The sequence below is a fragment of the Arachis hypogaea genome, chromosome 6 (genome assembly GCF_003086295.3).
Source record: "Arachis hypogaea cultivar Tifrunner chromosome 6, arahy.Tifrunner.gnm2.J5K5, whole genome shotgun sequence".
Taxonomy (NCBI): domain Eukaryota; kingdom Viridiplantae; phylum Streptophyta; class Magnoliopsida; order Fabales; family Fabaceae; genus Arachis; species Arachis hypogaea.
In genome coordinates, this window is record NC_092041.1 from 483,469 (window position 1) to 501,809 (window position 18,341).

Here is an 18,341-nt window from a genome sequence, read left to right on the forward strand (position 1 = left end):
ATAACTAATCATTGTTTTATATGAAATTTGGGGGGAATGGTTATCGTTTAGTTAAATTATGAAATTTAAGATTTATTGAATTTTCTTGACAAAAATACTCAGGAAAAATACCAAGTTAGTAAAATCAATCGGTAATCAAACTTAAATCTCAATACATAAAATTTTAATATTCTTTTTTGGAACACAAGACCTAAATTTTTAAGTATCCGTCTCCACTCTCCATAGTCCATAGATAGAGTGCTAACCATGAACCTGCTGCATATATGTGTCTCTAAATATCAAACTCAACAGATAACACTTTTTTTTTCGTAGTTAAAAGTGAGATTCGAATTTGAGATTTGTATGTGAGGATGAAAAATTATGTCATTTGAACTATAGCTTGTTGACAACTCAATATATAACACTTAAAAATCTAACAACTATCATTTGTATTAAATTCAAACATAATAGAATTCCAATTCTTTTATGATATTTTAGAACTTGACATACTACAAAATTAATCTATTAAAAATTTGAATTTCATTTAAGAATTTATTGTTGACCAGTAAATATTCACCGGACGGGATTGCAATGTTTAGTGTTTTTTTTTTTTTGGTCAGTGATTGCAGTGTTTGGTTGTTTACACTTATTTTTGGTGCAAAAGATATACTAGCTTATAGTGTTGAGCCCTTGGGCCTTTGAATGTGAACATTGATTCTTCAAAACAATTAGGATAAAGTAAATGGGCCATCTAATGTTTTGGGTTGGGCCAATTTTCAAAATTACCCTATTTAAATATGCTATAAGTTGTAACAGCATTTCCTGTCCAAAAACAATACAATTTTGTAACAACGTTATCCAAAGGAATATGATTTGGTTGCACAGGTGGCATCATTGTAATGGAGGAAACGATTCATGGTTCGGGAGATTAGATAATTCTCATGAATTAAAACAAACTGAAATTTTAGTTTCACTGAAAGCCTCTCAATCTTTGTTCGCTCTTGTCTCTATCTTAGATATTTAATACTTACTTTGTTGCCACTCTATTAGTATTAGTATCTAAAAGAGAGAGAGAGGAACTGAATTGTAGCAATTATATTATGGCTAGTTGTAACATGGCTTCAACTGCATCTAGATTGGTGCTGTCACCTAATAAAGTTGCTTGCAAAACAAACATAAACACGGTTATGTGGTTCCCTACAAAAAAGAACATTATTAATACTTCTAGGCTTATTGTGAGAGCGGAAGAAGAGGCTGCCGCTGCCACATCTGAAACCGCGGAACCCCCTCCACGGGAAGACGAAGCAGCTCCAAAACCCAAGCCACCACCAATTGGTCCCAAGAGAGGTGCTAAGGTAATAACTAATAAATGACCAAATACTTGATTTTTTCATCATGCGTTTCAGAGAGTGTACCATATTATATATGACCTATTTACCTTATCTTAGCAGTAATAATATATATTATTTAAATTATTTTTAATATATATTTTACACAAATGAATTATTTGATACTATGATGCATGGAGACGGAGCACGCGGACACACACTGAATATATTAACACCCAAATTTAAAATTTTTATAAAAGACGGAGATACGGTATATATATAAAATATAAAGTATTTTTTAGTTAAATTAAAATGATATTTTAGTATTTTATTGATATTAAAATATAAATTAATTTTTAATTATTTTTAATATATTTTTTAATTATATAAAGTATTTAAAATATATTTTATTTTAATAATTAATAATATATACTATTTATAAACTCATTTCAAGAATACATCTTAAAAATAAGACTGAATATGCTGATACATGATGGTATTTAAATGTGTAAATGTATTAAAAATTTTATTTTTTCTTTTTTATTAAGACAAACACAAAAGATAAGCATATCAGATCAATATCAATCGTATTTAAAATGTGTCTAATATAAAGACACAATAAATTAAAATAGTATCCGTGCTTTATAATTTTGATAACTGAGTTTTTGTGTATGCATAGAACAGTTATAAGCTATTATGGCTAGGAAGATGACTGGATTGAAAAAAGATTTGGTGAATAATAATTATCGCCTTAGTTAATCTCATATTTATTATTTTTATACACGCCAGTGTATGATATATAACTATATATAATCTCTTGAATTCGGTTATTGATTGAAAATTGAAAATTGCATTGGATTGGACATATGGCAGGTTAAGATTGTTAGGAAGGAATCATACTGGTACAACGGCATTGGTTCAGTTGTGGCTGTAGATCAGGTTAGTGCTTTAATTAATTAAATAAGGACCTAGCAATGCCCTCAATTTATAATAATTGGTAAAATATATATAGGACCCGAAGACAAGGTACCCAGTGGTGGTTCGATTCAACAAAGTTAACTATGCCAATGTATCAACCAACAACTATGCTTTGGATGAGATTCAGGAAGTTAATTGATGATTTCATCCATGCAACTTATTATATATCTTCCATAACTAGCTACTCTTACAATGAATGTGTATAATATAATGGCTTATTTTTCTGTTCATGTAAATGTATATATATGTGCGTGGAAGCAGTTAGTTTTGTGAATAGTAAACTGAAGGGTTAACTACTTTTTTCTTTTTTTTTTTTATCTCTAAGTTCTTTGTGAAAATCAAATTCGTTATTGATTTTTTTTTATTAAAATCATCTTTAACGTTATAAAATTTTATAATATATTTAAAAAATTTTATATTAATAAATAATAATATATATTATTTCTAACCTCATTTAAAAATTTAGACTAAGATTAAAGCTGGATATATCAACATATAATGATAATTAAATATGTCTAAATATGTCAAAAAAAAATTTTAATTAAGACATAATTGATTATAAAGGACGATAAGTTAGGACGGTCAAACGAGTTAATCTAACCCATTTAGGAATAACCTATATAAGCCTTATTTGTTTACGGCTAATAATTTTTCAATCAAAACTATTTATAACTAATCTGATGAGTTAAATGGATTTGTCTGTTTATTTATTATTTTATTCTTTAAAAACATATTTTGACCAAAAATATTATTTTTGAATAAAAAATTTTAAACAAATAATTTTTTAAATTGATGCATCAAGATTTTAGGTCTAATAAAAAATATTGACAAAAAATACTAATTTTTTATAAAAAATAAAAAAATAAACAGACTACTCATTTAGTCTATAGATAACCCTTTTAATTTACTATTTTTTTAGTTAATTAGATTCAACCTATTTAACTGAAAATTTAAATGAGTCAAATTTTAAAGATAAAATCTCTCTTATTTAAATAGGTAAATGAGTTTACCTAACAAGTTTGAAGACAAAAAATAAATGTTATCTTTAAAATATATCATATATATAAATACGACAACTCTATTACTGTTTCATAGAAGCTAACACATAACTAAAGAATCATTGCGCCTGATTAGATAAATCTCACGAATTTGCTAAAATTTTTCAATCGCCATTACAAATTTGCAGGCAAAATCAAAGTGATAACGTCAATAAGTAATTAATAACAATGCTAACTTTTTATTTTTCTTCTCATAAAGTTAACTTGATATCATAATTTTAAAGAGTATTTTATTTCTATTTTCAATATAATTTTTTTAAAAAATATAAATACGAATCAAATTATACCTTATATTTTCTCAATAACGAATAAAAATGTGAGAAAGAATGGGATATAAATAATAAAAAATTACAATATTGTTTTTGTGTAGGGAAAGATTTTCAATCTTATCTTGTGGCCCAAACAGTTTGAAGTTATTTTTCAAATGTTGAAGCCCATTTAAACATAAAACATACAACTAGCATGTTTTTCTTTGAAAAAAACTACTTAAGCCATGTAGCCAAAACTGGTATCTTGTCCATTAAACACTCCAAAAATTTTTAGTTGTTTGATTTCTATACAAAAAGAAATCAATCCAATTATCAAAGTCCACGCGTTCGGAAAAAGCCTATCGAAGTCCACATCTAAATTTTTGTTTTTTTTATCAAAATCAAACTTGAATTATGGTACAGTTAGGGTTCTTGAACCACACTCTGTTACTGAAAGTGTTATGTATCTATAATGTTACAAAATTTCTAATCAAAAAACCTTGAATTATGGTGTTCATGTTTCCATGGTTTGTGTTTTTGGATAAGACACAGGGACATAAACACTAAATGTCTAGAAAGTGTTTAGAGATATAGACACTAGACATAGTTTTTTTTTTTTTTTTTTTGCAATGTGAACACAAATTTTTAACAAACTGAAAAAAAAGAATTGGATTTTTCTTTTATTAATATGCTTTATGAAGGACTGTGTTTGTATTTAAAGTTGCTATTTGATTAAATAAGAAAGTGTGTGTGAAAGAGAGAGAGTTACGTTGCACTTAACAGAAAGTTAGTCATTGATCATTCTCAAGATCTTTAATCTTGCTATCTTGATCTTTAGTCTTACTATATACATTATTTCAAAACATCCAAAGAACGTCCACATACATTCATCATTTTGGTCAAATTCATTTTACCTTTTAAAATATGATTTTTTTGGTAACCGAAATAAATTAAACAAAAAAAAAAACAAAATAAATAAAATAAATAAATTGCTTAAATAGAGAGACAATCCCATTTAAAATTATTATTAAACTCCTTCTAAGGTGAAGGAAGCTTCACATGAGAAAATTGTAATTTCATCGTCATTTTTTCATAGTGTCCGCCACTGTGTTTGCATCTCTCATAATCAAACGAAAATTAACACGCCAATTCCAATGCATGATATCTCTTATTTTGAGTACCAATTGATCAATAAACCCAAAACCATCTTGGTGATTAATAACAAGATTAAACGCTTCCACACAATCTATCTCACAAATAAAATCTCATTAACCCACATCCCAGACTAAGAGATATCCTCTCCAAATAACAAACAATTCCCCTTAAAGAATACTATTACTCTCAATCATTCCCAAACACCCCATTTATCAACTTCTATTACAATTTCTAATAACACAAGCAAAATCAATACTATCACCCGAACCAAGATAATTAGCATCACAATTAATCTTGAAAGTACTAATGGATGAGGGATTCTAAAAATTATTTACGTTATGTTTGGTTGGAATGAAAAAAATAGAGATAAAGAAAATAGAAAGGAAAGAAAGGAAAAGAAAGAAATTGAGTGGATTTTTATTTTCTTTAGATGTGTTTGGATGGAAAAAAATAAGAAGGAAAGAAATGTTATAAAAAGACAATTTTACCCATATATTATAATATATATTAAAAAAGTGAAGGAATAGTATTGGAAATAGAAAGAAAAATGTTAGTTTTCTCTCCATTTTCTTTCTAATGTTTGAGAGAAAAAAATTGGTAGGCCCCGCCAGTTTTTTTCCATCCATTTTTTCCCTCTAATTTTCCTCCTCAACCAAACAATGGAAAATAATCATTTTCCTTCCCATTTTCTTTCCTCCCTTTTCTTTCCTTCCATTTTCCTCTCAAACAAACATAGTATTAGAGTAGAGGGAATGAACATACGTTGTAATTCAAAAATATTCCTAAACTCCTTTTCTGAAATTAATGCCAGACAAATCTTTTTTTTTTTTCGGAGGCCAAGTTTCATGAGAATTAAAGATGTCATTATTCCTTACTTGCTATATTCACCAAAGTTCCGAAAAAAACTTGAACGGATGCTCTCTGCTATGATACAAGAACCAATTCTTCAAATCCAAAGGATGACTAGAAATATCCAACATATGCCATACAAGCTGAACTTTTAGACAATCCCGAATGCAATGTAAACCGATTCCTGCCTAGAAAGATATATTGGGCACCTATCCGATGACGACATCCCTCTTCTGAAACGAAAACTTACAGTAGGAAGAGTCTCTTTAAGACACAACCAAACCAAAAACTTGTGCTTTTTCGGAGCAAGTTGGCGCCAAAGCCAAAGCCAATTCTCCCGCTCTTTCCAGCCAAACAGTTGCTTACACAATCACAAGTAACCATTGCGTGAGTCATCGACTTTGACAGGAAACTCAAACCAATACTAATCCACTTCAGAACTTGCTTGCACATCTGGATTGTAAGAGAGAATATTATTTTTAAGATTTTGAGATAAAGAACAATAAAAAGTATCCAAATGTTACTTACCAACCGACCAAATATCCTGTATACGAAAATTCGAATAAGAAATGTGAATATAATCTATTTCATTAGACAGTGTTTCTCTCCTCCAGCTAGAAAATAAAAAATCCTTCTGTATATAAGAAAAGAAAAAGAGAATTAGAAGAGAAGAATATGAGAGATAACAAAAAGAAGAGTGAGGATAGTTATTGGTTATTAATAAAAATGAATCTACACTATTAGTTAGTTACAAAATCCTACTATATATAACAATCTAATGATAGGTGGCACACTCTTAAGTGTATAGAGAGTCTAACTAACTTCCAGCTCATATAACTAACTCTCAGCACACTTAACTACTCTATACTCTATCACAAACATAACACTATCCTCGAAACTTTAATCTAAGAGTTGTAAACGATAGAATTTCGTTACTGACACCCATGACTTTTTTTTAAATCAACATTATCTTATATTCTGAAATTACACAACATATAAAGCCGTCATTTCAAAAAAGTGCTGCATCTATACACATGTTGGTACTATTTGTGAGATCCCACCATTGGTGTCATTGTCTTATATATACAGTGGTAGTAAATTAATAAACATGGTGGAATGGGCTAGCTGCTCATAATAACCAAGTCATTTATCACACTGCCATTGTCTACCCAACATCTTCATTATCATCATCACTCATCTTGCTACCTATGTCTTATTTCTAATACATTTATTATATACTTGCCTATTACTCCTAATTAACTATTTCATTTAACTCTCAAAATATTGTTACAAACATTTCCGTTATTATTTAAATAGAAAAGAAATAAGATTTTCGTGTCATTTAATTTAGATATATATTGAGCATCATTATATTAATTAGTAGTAGTAGTAGTGGTACTTTTTGGTCAGGAGTACTTATTGAATGGTACTAATACTACTAACTATAGCACAACACTTTTATGATGAGTGACGTCTCCTCATCATGTTACTCAAAATCTTGGGACATAATCTGAAAATCATGTATTAGATTTAGATTTTGCTGAATATAAATACATGTTAGCTAGATTATTGGTATATATGCCTATATATGGCGCAGCATTCTTGTAATGCATATGGATGCACATTTTTCATTTTATTTTATTTTTTACCACTTACTCGTTGAAGAAGCGCAGGACCACCTTGTTCAAGTCTGTTGTAGTCTTGTAGACATTCCCATGTGAAGAGATACAAGAGAAGCTGCAAGTACATAGTTTGAGGAAGCTAAGCAAAACAATGGGACAAATACTTGTATATATTTAATCCATAAATTACGTCACTACCTATATATTTTTACTGTTTTAGTTTTAATTTAGATATTTTTAGGGTTAAGTATGATTTTGGTCCTTAATACAGGGGTTGAAAATTTTTTTCGTCCCCAATTTTTTTTGCATATAAAATCATCTCTAAGATTTAACTTAGTTTTAAAATCGTCTTTTTCACCAAAATTTTAGTTTTTATTACTAAACTACCCCTAATTAAAAAAATTATAAAATAAAAAAAAAACAAGAAAAAGAACACGGGAAAAGGGAAAGGACAGAAAGGAAGAAAAAGAAAGGGGAAGGTCGGAGGGAAAGACGAAGAAGGGGGGAGAGTGAGGGACGAACGTACATTGAAGCCAGCAGATCCCCGCAGGTGGACGTCGCGCCCTGCTCGCCATTTCTGCTCCTCCTTCTTGCTCGGTCGTCGGTCGTCCCTGATTGTTGCCAGTCGCCGCTGCTCTTCGTCACTTGTCATTGTGCTTCGCGTCTTTACCGGTCGTCGCTGTGCTTCCGTTCTCGCCGCTGGTCCTTTCTAGGGTTCCAATTCTGCTTCTGATTTGTTGATTTTGTTAATTACATTGTTGATTCTTCTGTTAATTATACTGTTGAATTTTTTATTTGTGGATTTGTTAATTTTGTTAATTACATTATTTCTGATTATGATTCTATTATTTTTGTTGATTCTAATTTCATTCTGCTTTCATAGTTTTTTTGCTTCTGATTCTGATTTTATTATCCATTATTGTTATTGATGCTTCTGGTTGCTTCTGTTTCTGTTTCTTTCATTATCCGTTGCTTTTGTTGTTGTTGTTCTTTGGAGTTGAGAGAGATAGCGATGGAGATTTGTTTTTGAATGCAAATTTTTAAACCAAGTTAAATCTTAGAGACAAATTCAAATGCAAAAAAAAAGTTGGAGGACGAAAAAATTTTTAACCCCTAACTTAAGGATTAAAATCGTACTTAACCCATATTTTTTTTAAAGTTTCAGATAATTTTTTTATATTAAATATTGACTATAATATTAATTGTATAATATTAACTCTCAAGACTTTCTGTTTTTTTTTTTTATTATTTACCATTTTATCTTAAAAAAATAGATATATTGAATATATGTAGAAAACATGTAAGGACTATTTGTGAGTTGTGAGAGAATGATGGGCCTTTGCGGTGGAGGGAGAGAACAATAGCCACCCCATGTGTTAAACTTGAATGCTTTTTTATTCATTAGTGAATGTTGTCACATGAGTAATAAGAAGAAGTAGGAAACATCTATTGAAATTCCAATAGAAACAAGACAACACATTACTGTGCCTCTTCAATGCATTAGTGTTTGTATGTAGTAGTCAAGTTTGAAGTTTGAAGAGAGAAACTGAATCAATGTCTCTGATCTCTAGGGTTGTTGTGCTATGAAGAAGAATTTATATGGGACCAATAATAATATGATTTCAGTAGTTTTAAATTTTCTTTAATTTTCTCTAGAATCATAAAGGCATGGGCACTCATATGGCATGTTTCTAGTTGCTATGTTCGGTTAAAGAAGTTGAACAAATGATATAAATGTATCAATACTATAATGAATGTCGAAGATTTTTGTTTTTGTTTTTATTTTCAATACACAACATAAATATAAAAATATAAATTTTAAGTCTTCCTTTTTATAAAGGTTTAAATAAAAAAAAAAATACACAACATTCACTAATAAAATGAGTATTCTTAAACATATATAATTCCGTGTTTTTCAAATTTAACACGTACATTTCCAAAAACGTGTGTATTGTGGGGGACAAATTAAATAGTTGTTTTTTGACTTTGAAACTTCGAATTCCTATAATAGAGTATGTAACATAGACATCGACATAATTAAACTCTCATTTTTTAACACATAAATTATATCTCAGCAAAGGGAACGTTGAGCGTTTTGGTGATCAATTTAGTGCATATGAATAGAAATCATGTTAGAAAAATCTGTTGAAGGGTTTTTCATTAAGTGAAGAGATTATCTGAATAAAAAGATTTCATATTTTTCAAAATGAAAAGACATGTCCCCAGAAACCTTGGGCCACAGCTGCCCCTAACCCACCTGCGAAGCTGGGCCATATCACGAGTCAACCATTCATAGTCTATAAGATGTTAACTATTTAATCGGGATTCGTATCCCACATTATAAATAAAATAATCTATTATCAGAAATAAATTTTTAAATGAAACTTCGATCGACGGCTACAAATTAGTCTTTAATTTATCAGACTAAAAAATACTATAAAAAAATATTAACTACTTAATTAACTTGAGTTAATCGAATAATTAATTTATTTATCTAAATTAAGCAAATAATGAAAAGTTTAAATATTATTTTATATATACAATATTTTATTAAATTCTTGAACTATTGAATTAAAAACTACTATAAACAAATATTAACTACTCAATCTTGCATGATATTTATCATTTATCATGATGCTCTTTTTTTCCATAGTAATTTTTAACACAAGCAGACGCATATCTCAAAAGTAATTTTACTTAATTGAGGTAGAATCAACTATTATTATTGTTGAGTTTTAAAAAAATAATTAATTGATAATAAATAAATATTATTATTAAAATTAAAAGTCAAATTATGTGTGTAATCAGATTTTTTTTTTGGTATTAAGACGAGGTCAGAGTTAAAAAAAAAATTACACTAAGACTAAACGAGGCAGAGATGTCCCTTGTTCATCATCTACTAATAATCTAAGTACCTCTCTAGAGGAGTATCCCAAAAGTGAAATCCTGGGTCTAGATTCAAACTTTTGCGCGCCAGACAATCTGCACATATATTGCCTTCTTTATAAATATTCACAAAACTAATTTGCCGCATCTATTGTGCAATAATTCATAGAAAGGAAACTGACCTACTAACAAGCCTAAGGCCCATAAGCTTTCTCTCTCATGATTCAAAAAAATGGTTGTTAATCACAAATTATACCAACACTTCTCATCAGAATCAAAAACAAGCTTAAGGTCAAGTAATGATACAAGCCTAAATTCACATCATTTGTTCATGGCCTATAGAATTAGTAACTAATTAAGATTGGTTGCTTCATTTTCATCTGAACTAAACTCAAATCAACCGAACCAATTTTTTCTCTTCTTTCTCACCCACGTAATTACTCCCAAGAGTAAGCAAGAAAATGTAGTTCTGATTAGAGCTCAAATAAAAAAGAAAAAGAGTTTACCAAAATCAAGAAACAAATGAAAAGAAGAAAAATGTCAGAAATTAGGGTACCAAAAAGCAACGATCAAATTCAAGGTTATTCATAAGATTATTTTCATCTTTATACTTCATAAATTGCTTGTTAAAAATACTTTCCTCTCTCAAGCATCAAACTAAAAAATTGAAGAAAGTCAAGATTATGAAACTCTGCTGTGTATCAAGGGTCAAGAATTAAACTTGAAGCCAAAGTTTTGATATACGGCTCATATCCTTGAAGAAGATTAAAAAAAGATAAAAGAGAAGAAGCAAGGTTTGGTTGCATGTTTGTTTTAATCAATACTATTGATTTTGGAAAGAAGAAGTCAACATGCTGAAGCCTAGGTTCAAGTTTTGAAAGCTTTACTCCTCTATTAAAGGGATAAACGTCTAGAGATTGATTCAAGGAGTGAGAGTACAAAGTTTAGATTTCTATAGCTTACAAAGTTATACCTTCTTCTCCTTCATGGTTCTCTATTGAATATTCTACTTTCTCAGTTTTATCTTTCTTTATTTCAATGGAAAAAAGCATTAATGTGAGAAATTAAGAAAAAGCCATTGAGAGAAAGGAAAAAAGAGTTAGACTTGAAGAAAAGCTAAATATTTATTTAAGATATCCTTTGAATGTTTTTCTTATTTTGTAATCATGATCCTGACGGAATTTTTTTACTAAATTGGGTGAGCACTTAATAGTTGAAAATTTAGGAAGTCAACATAGTCAAATATAACTTGGCTAGAAACTGGGTTTGTCCCAGATAAGATTGGGTTGAATCATAGGAAAATTGGTGTTTGTAATCTCTGAAAGATAGTAAAAATTTCACCACAAGTTATGAAGGAGACTGGATGTAGGTCACATTGTACATGGTGCCTGAATTAGGATATATGACTGTGTCACTCTTCCTTCTTTGTTCTAATTCTGGTTCTATTTTTCAAGAAACAAATTAAAATTGTCTCCTATTTATTCCATTCACCAAGACGTCACAGCAACTCTGCTCCTATATAATTCTGTTTTGACTCCTCTATCAACCACATATAAAATAAAAGTGTCTCCTGCATTTTTAACAAAAGTAGACTTTACAGATTGTCTAAGTTCCATCCACTTTGAAATAAAAGCAATTAAAATAAAAAGAGGCATAAATTTAACCCCCCTCCTTCTCTAAGCCATTAATAACCATCAATTGGTATCAGAGATTAGTCTCAAGACATCAAGCTTCACAATCACAGCTCGAAACAAAGATCAGATGGCCAACAACATGGGATCCAATATTGTGGCTTACACTCTGACAGAAAGAAAATTCAACAATAGACCCCCATTTTTCAACGGCAAGAACTACAACTACTAGAAAAAAAGAATAAAGATCTTTGTTCAGTCTGTAGATTACAACATCTGAAAGATCATCATGAACGGACCACAAATTCCAACCAAAATAAGTGTTGAAGGAGTAGTGATTTCTAAAGAAGAAGCAGAATGGAATGACGAGGACAAGAAAAAGGTGAAACTCAATGCCAAAGCTATTAACATGCTAAATTGCGTCATCAGTTTCGAGAAATACCGGAAGATTTTTAGATGCAAAATAGTAAAGAAAATTTGGGATAAATTTCAAATTACTCATGAGGGTACTGAACAAGTAAAGGAGACAAGGATTGACATGTTGAGTAAAAAATATGAAATGTTTGCTATGAAGAAAGGAGAAGTAATAGATGAAATATTCGAGAGATTTTTTATCCTCATAAATAACTTGGATGCTATGTGAATAACTCATTTTGAACAGGTGCTTGTGAGAAAAATTCTGATAAGTCTAACCAAACTTGTATTTTTTGCTAGAAAATTAAGGAAGTTATTGAGACAAAAAGAAAGGAGTAGAGAAAGTAGCTCGAAAGATTCAAAAAGAGACATAAGCAAAGTCATCTGCCATCATTGCAAGGAGGCTAAACATTACAAGTATAACTGCTCCAAATTTAAGAAGGAAGATAAGACAAGGAATGACAAGAAGAAAATGCTTATGGCTTTATGAAAAGATCTGAAAAATGACTCAAAAGAAGATGAAGAATCTAATCACAACTCCCAAGCTTGTCTAATGGCTGATCACAATAAAGAGGATGAGGTAACCTATTTTGAACCCAATAATGATGAACTCCATCAAATGATTAATGATCTAACTGAAAAAATTAGAAAATTTTTGAATCAATCTTATAAACTTAAGGTGAATGCTATGGTGCCTATTACTTTGTACCTAAATTACTAAAAAAGGTAAATAAATAATATTTAATAAATTTTATATGATTTATTTTTTACTGTAAACATTTTATTTTTTACTTTAAAAGGAAAGTTAGGCAATTTATGCATCATAACAAAGGCACCATAGAACTCACCTAAACTTAAATCTAAAAATGATATTTTAAAAGCTGAAAATGCTTAACTTAAAGAAAAATTGAAAGAAGCTGAAAACTCTGTTGATTTCATGAAAAATAACAAACGGCTTAAACCTAAAATTAAAAGTCTTAAATAAAAGTATTCTGTCACTGTCTTTTTGGATTACATTAAAGAAAATGAACGTTTGCATAAAATGATTAAGGATTTAAATCAAGACATAGCTAAATTTGCTCAAAGTTATAAAAATTTAGACAAATTATTAGCTAGTCAAAGATCTCTTTTTGAAAAAGCTAACTTGGAGTATCATAACAAATCTGAAATTATTTTTAAAAAACCATGTCTTGAAAACATAGCCTCAGCATCCAAAAACAAAAACTTTCAAACCTCAAATCACTTTGAGAAATCATCAAACAAAAATTTTTGTCATACATGCAATAAACTTAGTCATTCATCAATTCAGTGTTTCATTTAAAAAAAAAAGATTAGAAATAAAATTTACAAAGTAATTAGCAAATATAATACTCTTGGACAACAAAAAAAGTAACATTACAGAATCCAAAATGATTTGGATACCTAAGGTCACTTAAAAATACTATGCAGATTTACCTTACATTCAAGAAAAAGAAGGACTTGTGGTACTTAGATAGTCGATGCTCAAGGCACATGACCGAAAAGTCCACTTTCTTTATCAAGCTCAACAAATACGATGGAAGCTTTGTGAAATTCAGTGATAATAGAAAAGGAAAGATAATGGTCGTAGGTAAGGTTGGTAAGAGTTTTTCTACTTTTATTGATAATGTATTCTTGATTGATGAAATAAAACATAATCTTCTAAGCATTAGTAATTTAGAATATTGGATTATTTTAAAAAAGTTGGAATGCTTCGTTGTTTGTGAATAATCGAATGAAACCTTGCTCATTGCTAAAAGATGTAATAATGTGTATGTCTCATCTTGGAGGAATTTAAAGAACAAAATGTAGCTTATTTTACTTCTATGAAATCCGAAAAATAGTTATGGCACAAGAAATTGGGACATGCTAGCATGTTTCAAATTTCTAAACTTGTGAAAAAGGATTTGGTTAGACGTCTTCCTAAGATTCAATTTGAAAAAGATATCATTTGTAAAATTACTATATATTGATCTTTTTGGTCTTACTAGAACTCAAAGCCTAGGTGGTAAACACTATGACTTGGTAGTGATTAATGATTATACAAGATTCGGATGGGTTTGTTTCTTGGCTCACAAAAAATAATTTCTTTTCATCTTTCATTATTTTATGCAAAAAGATTGAGAATGAGAAAGATTTAAAAATTGCTTCTATTAGAAGTGATCATGGAAAAGAATTTAAAAATCAAGATCTTAAAAATTTTTGTGATGAGTTTGGTATATCACATAATTTCTCTTATTCTAAAATACCACAACAAAATAGTATTGTAGAAATGAAAAATAGAAGTTTTCAAGAAATGTTAAGAGTCATGCTATGTGAATGTGATGTTCCAAATTTTTTGTGGGCTAAAACTGTAAACACAGCATGCTATATTCTAAATAGAACCATCATTCGAAAATTTTTAAAGAAAACTTCATATGAACTATAAATAGGAACCCTCCTAATCTTAAATACTTTTATATATTTGGATTTAAATGATTTGTTTTAAACACAAGAGACAATCATGATAAATTTGATCCAAAGTCTTATGAAGGTATCTTTTGTAGGGTACTTAACTACTAGTAAAGTCTATAGAATTTTTCTCAAGGAACATAAAATTATTGAAGAGACTATACCTGTTACTTTTTGTGAACCTAACACAATTTTAAGTGTTGTAGAAGAAATTAATATAAAAAATCAAATTGAACATAACCATTTTAACACTCAAAATCAAGCCAAATCAAATCTCTTGTCATCAAGGAGAAGATTGTTGAGTTTGAAGAAATAACAATGATGAACAAATATTATTATTGAATTTAAAAGCCAAATTATGTGTGTAATCAAGTTTGCTTATTGTGCAGTAATTCATAGAAAGCAAATTGGCCCACTAACAAGCCTAAGACTTATAAGCTTTTTCTCATGGTTCAAAAAAATGGTTGCTAGTCACAAATCATACTAACACTTCTCATCAGAATAAAAAACAAGCATAAGGTCAAGTGACGATACAAGCCCAAATTCACATCATTTGTTCATGGCCCATGAGATTAGTAGCTAACTAAAATTAGTTGCTTCACTTCCATCTGAATTAAACTCAAATCAATTGAATTAGTTTTCTCTTTTCTCTCTCTTCTCTCTTCTCTCTTATTCACGTGATTACTTCCAAGAGTAAGCAAGAAAAGATAATTCTGATTAGGGGCTCAAATCAAGAAGGAAAAGTGTTTATTAAAATCAAGAAACAAAGAGAAAGAAGAAGAAAATCAGAAGTTATGGCACCAAAAAGTAACAATCAAATCCAAAGTTATTCAGAAGATTATTTCTATCTGTGTGCTTCCTAAATTGCCTGTTAAAAATGTTTTCCTCCCTCAAACACCGAACAAGTTGAAGAAAGTGGAGGTTATGAAACTCTACTGTGTCTCAAAGGTCAAGAATCAAACTTGGAGCTAAAATTTGGATATACGGCTTAGATCTTTGAAGAAGATTGAAAAAAGATGAAAGAAAAGAAGAAATGTTTGTTTGTATGTTTGCTTTAATCAATAGTGATATCTTTTGTGCCACTGCTACTACTAATTTTGGAAAGAAGAAGTCAACGTGCTGAAACCAAGGTTCAAGCTTTGGAAGTTTTACTCCTCTATTAAAGGGATAAACGGTTAGAGATTAATTTAAGGAGTAAGAGCATAAAATTTAGGTTTTTATAGCTTACAAAGCTATATCTCCTTCTCCTTCTTGGTTCTTTATTGAATATTCTACTTTCTCAATTTTATCTTTCTTTGTTTCAATGAAAAAAGGTATTAATGTAAAGAATTAAGAAAAAATAATTGAGAGAAAAGGCAAAAAGAGTTAAACTTGGTGGAAAGCTAAATGTTCATTTAAGATATCCTTTGTATGTTTTTCTGTTTTGTAATCATGATCTTGAGGGGGTTCCCTTGCTAAGTTGAGTGAGCACTTAATGGTTGAAAATTTAGGAAGTGAACCTAGTCAAATGTAGTTTGGGTAGGAGTTGGATTCGTCTTAGATAAAATTGGGTTGAATCCTAAGAAATTTGGTATTTATAATCTCTGAAAGATAGTGAAAATTCCACCATGCATAAGTTGTGGGAAAGACTGGATGTAGGTCACATTGTACATGGTAGTTGAACCAAGATATATAACTATGTTACTCTTCCTTCCTTACTCTGATTCTGGTTCTATTCTCTAAGAGACAAAATAAAATTGTCTTATGCTTATTCTATCCAGCAAAACATCACATCAACTCTGTTTTCATACAATTTTGTTTTGACTCCTCTATCGACAAGAGACTAAATAAAAGTGTATCCTGCGTTTTCAATAAAAGTAGACTTAATAGATTTTTTAAGTTCCATCCAATTTAAAATAAAAGCAAACAAATTAAAAAAGAACTTAGATTTAACCTCTTTCTCTAAGCGACTAATAACCATCAATTATTAATACAATTTTACTATGTGAATATCTTTTATAATAAATATTGTTACAATATTAGTATTTTTTTAATAATTATATACAATTTTTTATTTTGTTAATTAAAAAATAATTTAAATACATAATTAATAAAAATAACAATAATATTTTTATATTAATGCTAAGAGTATTTTGTGTATAAATAATATTTTTTTAATTAATATTAGACATTCTTAATTTTCAGTAAAGGTTCGAAACGTAGATATTTTCATCACTTTACAGGAGGTTAGGCTATTCAATATATTAGGCCAGTATTAATGTATGCTGATTCTAATGTCATGATTAATTTAGTCCAACTCATAACATGCTTAAATTTGTATTAGACGTCTAAATTATCTTACACAATATAGATATATATGTTGCCACATGTAGTAGTTAGATACCTCAAATGTGACAATATCGTTAATTTGTGGAAATATATATGGTAATAACTAATAAGCTTCCACTTGTACAATTCCTAGATGCTTGAAAGCTCATTGGCTTGAATGTTATAGGTTTTTGTTGAACTTTATATAGTATAGGCACATGTATAAGATCAATGTACATGTATGTGGATTATATATACTTGGTTAGTTAGTTATTATTATCCTCTCTTAATAACTAGTAGATTATATAATAATAGTAATAGTAATAATAATATCTAAGATTCAGATATGTATACCACATTAAGATATATCTACTATATGAACTTACGCGTTCAGCTTTATTTTGTATATATACTCTTTGTTAGGCAAGGGAAATGATTCTAGATTATGTGTATATTATCCATCAAATTAAAATCCTTCTTAATTAAATTAAGAAAAAATCTTTGCATGTTTTAATTTGGCTTTTTTATCAGCATATATACGTCCTACAAACGTGTAAGTTTCTTGTAAATTCTTTAGGGATTTGATCATGCAAGCAGCGACGGAGTTAAGGTTAAATTTCAAAGAAGGGTCAAATATTAATTTTGTAAAAAAAAAATAAAATAAAATTTTTAAAAAGAATTAAACTAAAATTTATACATAATTTATAAAAAAAATTAAAATTTGAAAGGAGCCTTTCTCCCCCTTTTTATTGCATGAGACTCCACCCCTGCATGCAAGGTATTTGGCTTAAAAAAAAAAACATTTGTGTAACTAATTTTATTTAATTTGTATTTACTATATCATTGTTATATTTTTTTAAATTTTTTACGATATTTTTTAGTTTGGTAAGTTAATGATTAATTTATTATATTTTTAAATTCTATTATAAATTTATTACTAACAAATAAATTATTATATGTAAAAACGAAATTTGAACACCTAAAATTTATTTAAATAAAAAAAATGAATTGATTATTCAATAAATTTAAGTTAGTTATGCCATTATTATATATAGAATAGAAATTGTACGTAAAAATGAAATTTGAACACCTAAACCTTATTTAAATAAAAGAATGAATTGATTATTCAATAAATTTAACTTAGTTATGCCATTATTATATATAGAATAGAAATTGTAAGTATCCCAATATAATAAAGTAAGTGAATATTATAAAATTAATATACAATAAATGGGTCATCAAATCAATGTTTCTGTCTCAAATATATTGTATAATGTGTTAGAATCATAAATGTTAGAAAATAAATTAAAATTACTTTTCACAGGAAATCTTTACTATTTTTATCCTCTCTTATACACTATTTGCTGAAAACTTTTTAGAAAATAATTATTTACTTGAAAACGAAAGAAATGCTCCA

General features: G+C 28.8%; 1 protein-coding gene across 1 annotated transcript; it reads left to right on the forward strand.

Moving 5' to 3' along the window:
- Nucleotides 1-801: 801 nt before the first annotated feature.
- LOC112695126 (photosystem I reaction center subunit IV A, chloroplastic) lies at nucleotides 802-2,581 on the forward strand. The gene is made up of 3 exons (XM_025747339.3): nucleotides 802-1,334; nucleotides 2,181-2,246; nucleotides 2,320-2,581. Exons 1-3 carry the CDS (start codon nucleotides 1,080-1,082, stop codon nucleotides 2,422-2,424), a joined length of 426 nt encoding a protein of 141 aa, XP_025603124.1. The 5' UTR covers nucleotides 802-1,079; the 3' UTR covers nucleotides 2,425-2,581.
- The last annotated feature ends 15,760 nt before the right edge of the window (nucleotides 2,582-18,341 follow it).

What these genes read in the sequence shown, in the direction of transcription:
- LOC112695126 (XM_025747339.3), top strand. Translation starts at nt 1,080, where the DNA reads ATGGCTAGTTGTAACATGGCTTCAACTGCATCTAGATTGGTGCTGTCA. An exon ending in GTCCCAAGAGAGGTGCTAAG is followed by an intron (nt 1,335 to 2,180) that starts GTAATAACTAAT and finishes GACATATGGCAG; the next exon opens with GTTAAGATTGTTAGGAAGGA. An exon ending in CAGTTGTGGCTGTAGATCAG is followed by an intron (nt 2,247 to 2,319) that starts GTTAGTGCTTTA and finishes AAATATATATAG; the next exon opens with GACCCGAAGACAAGGTACCC.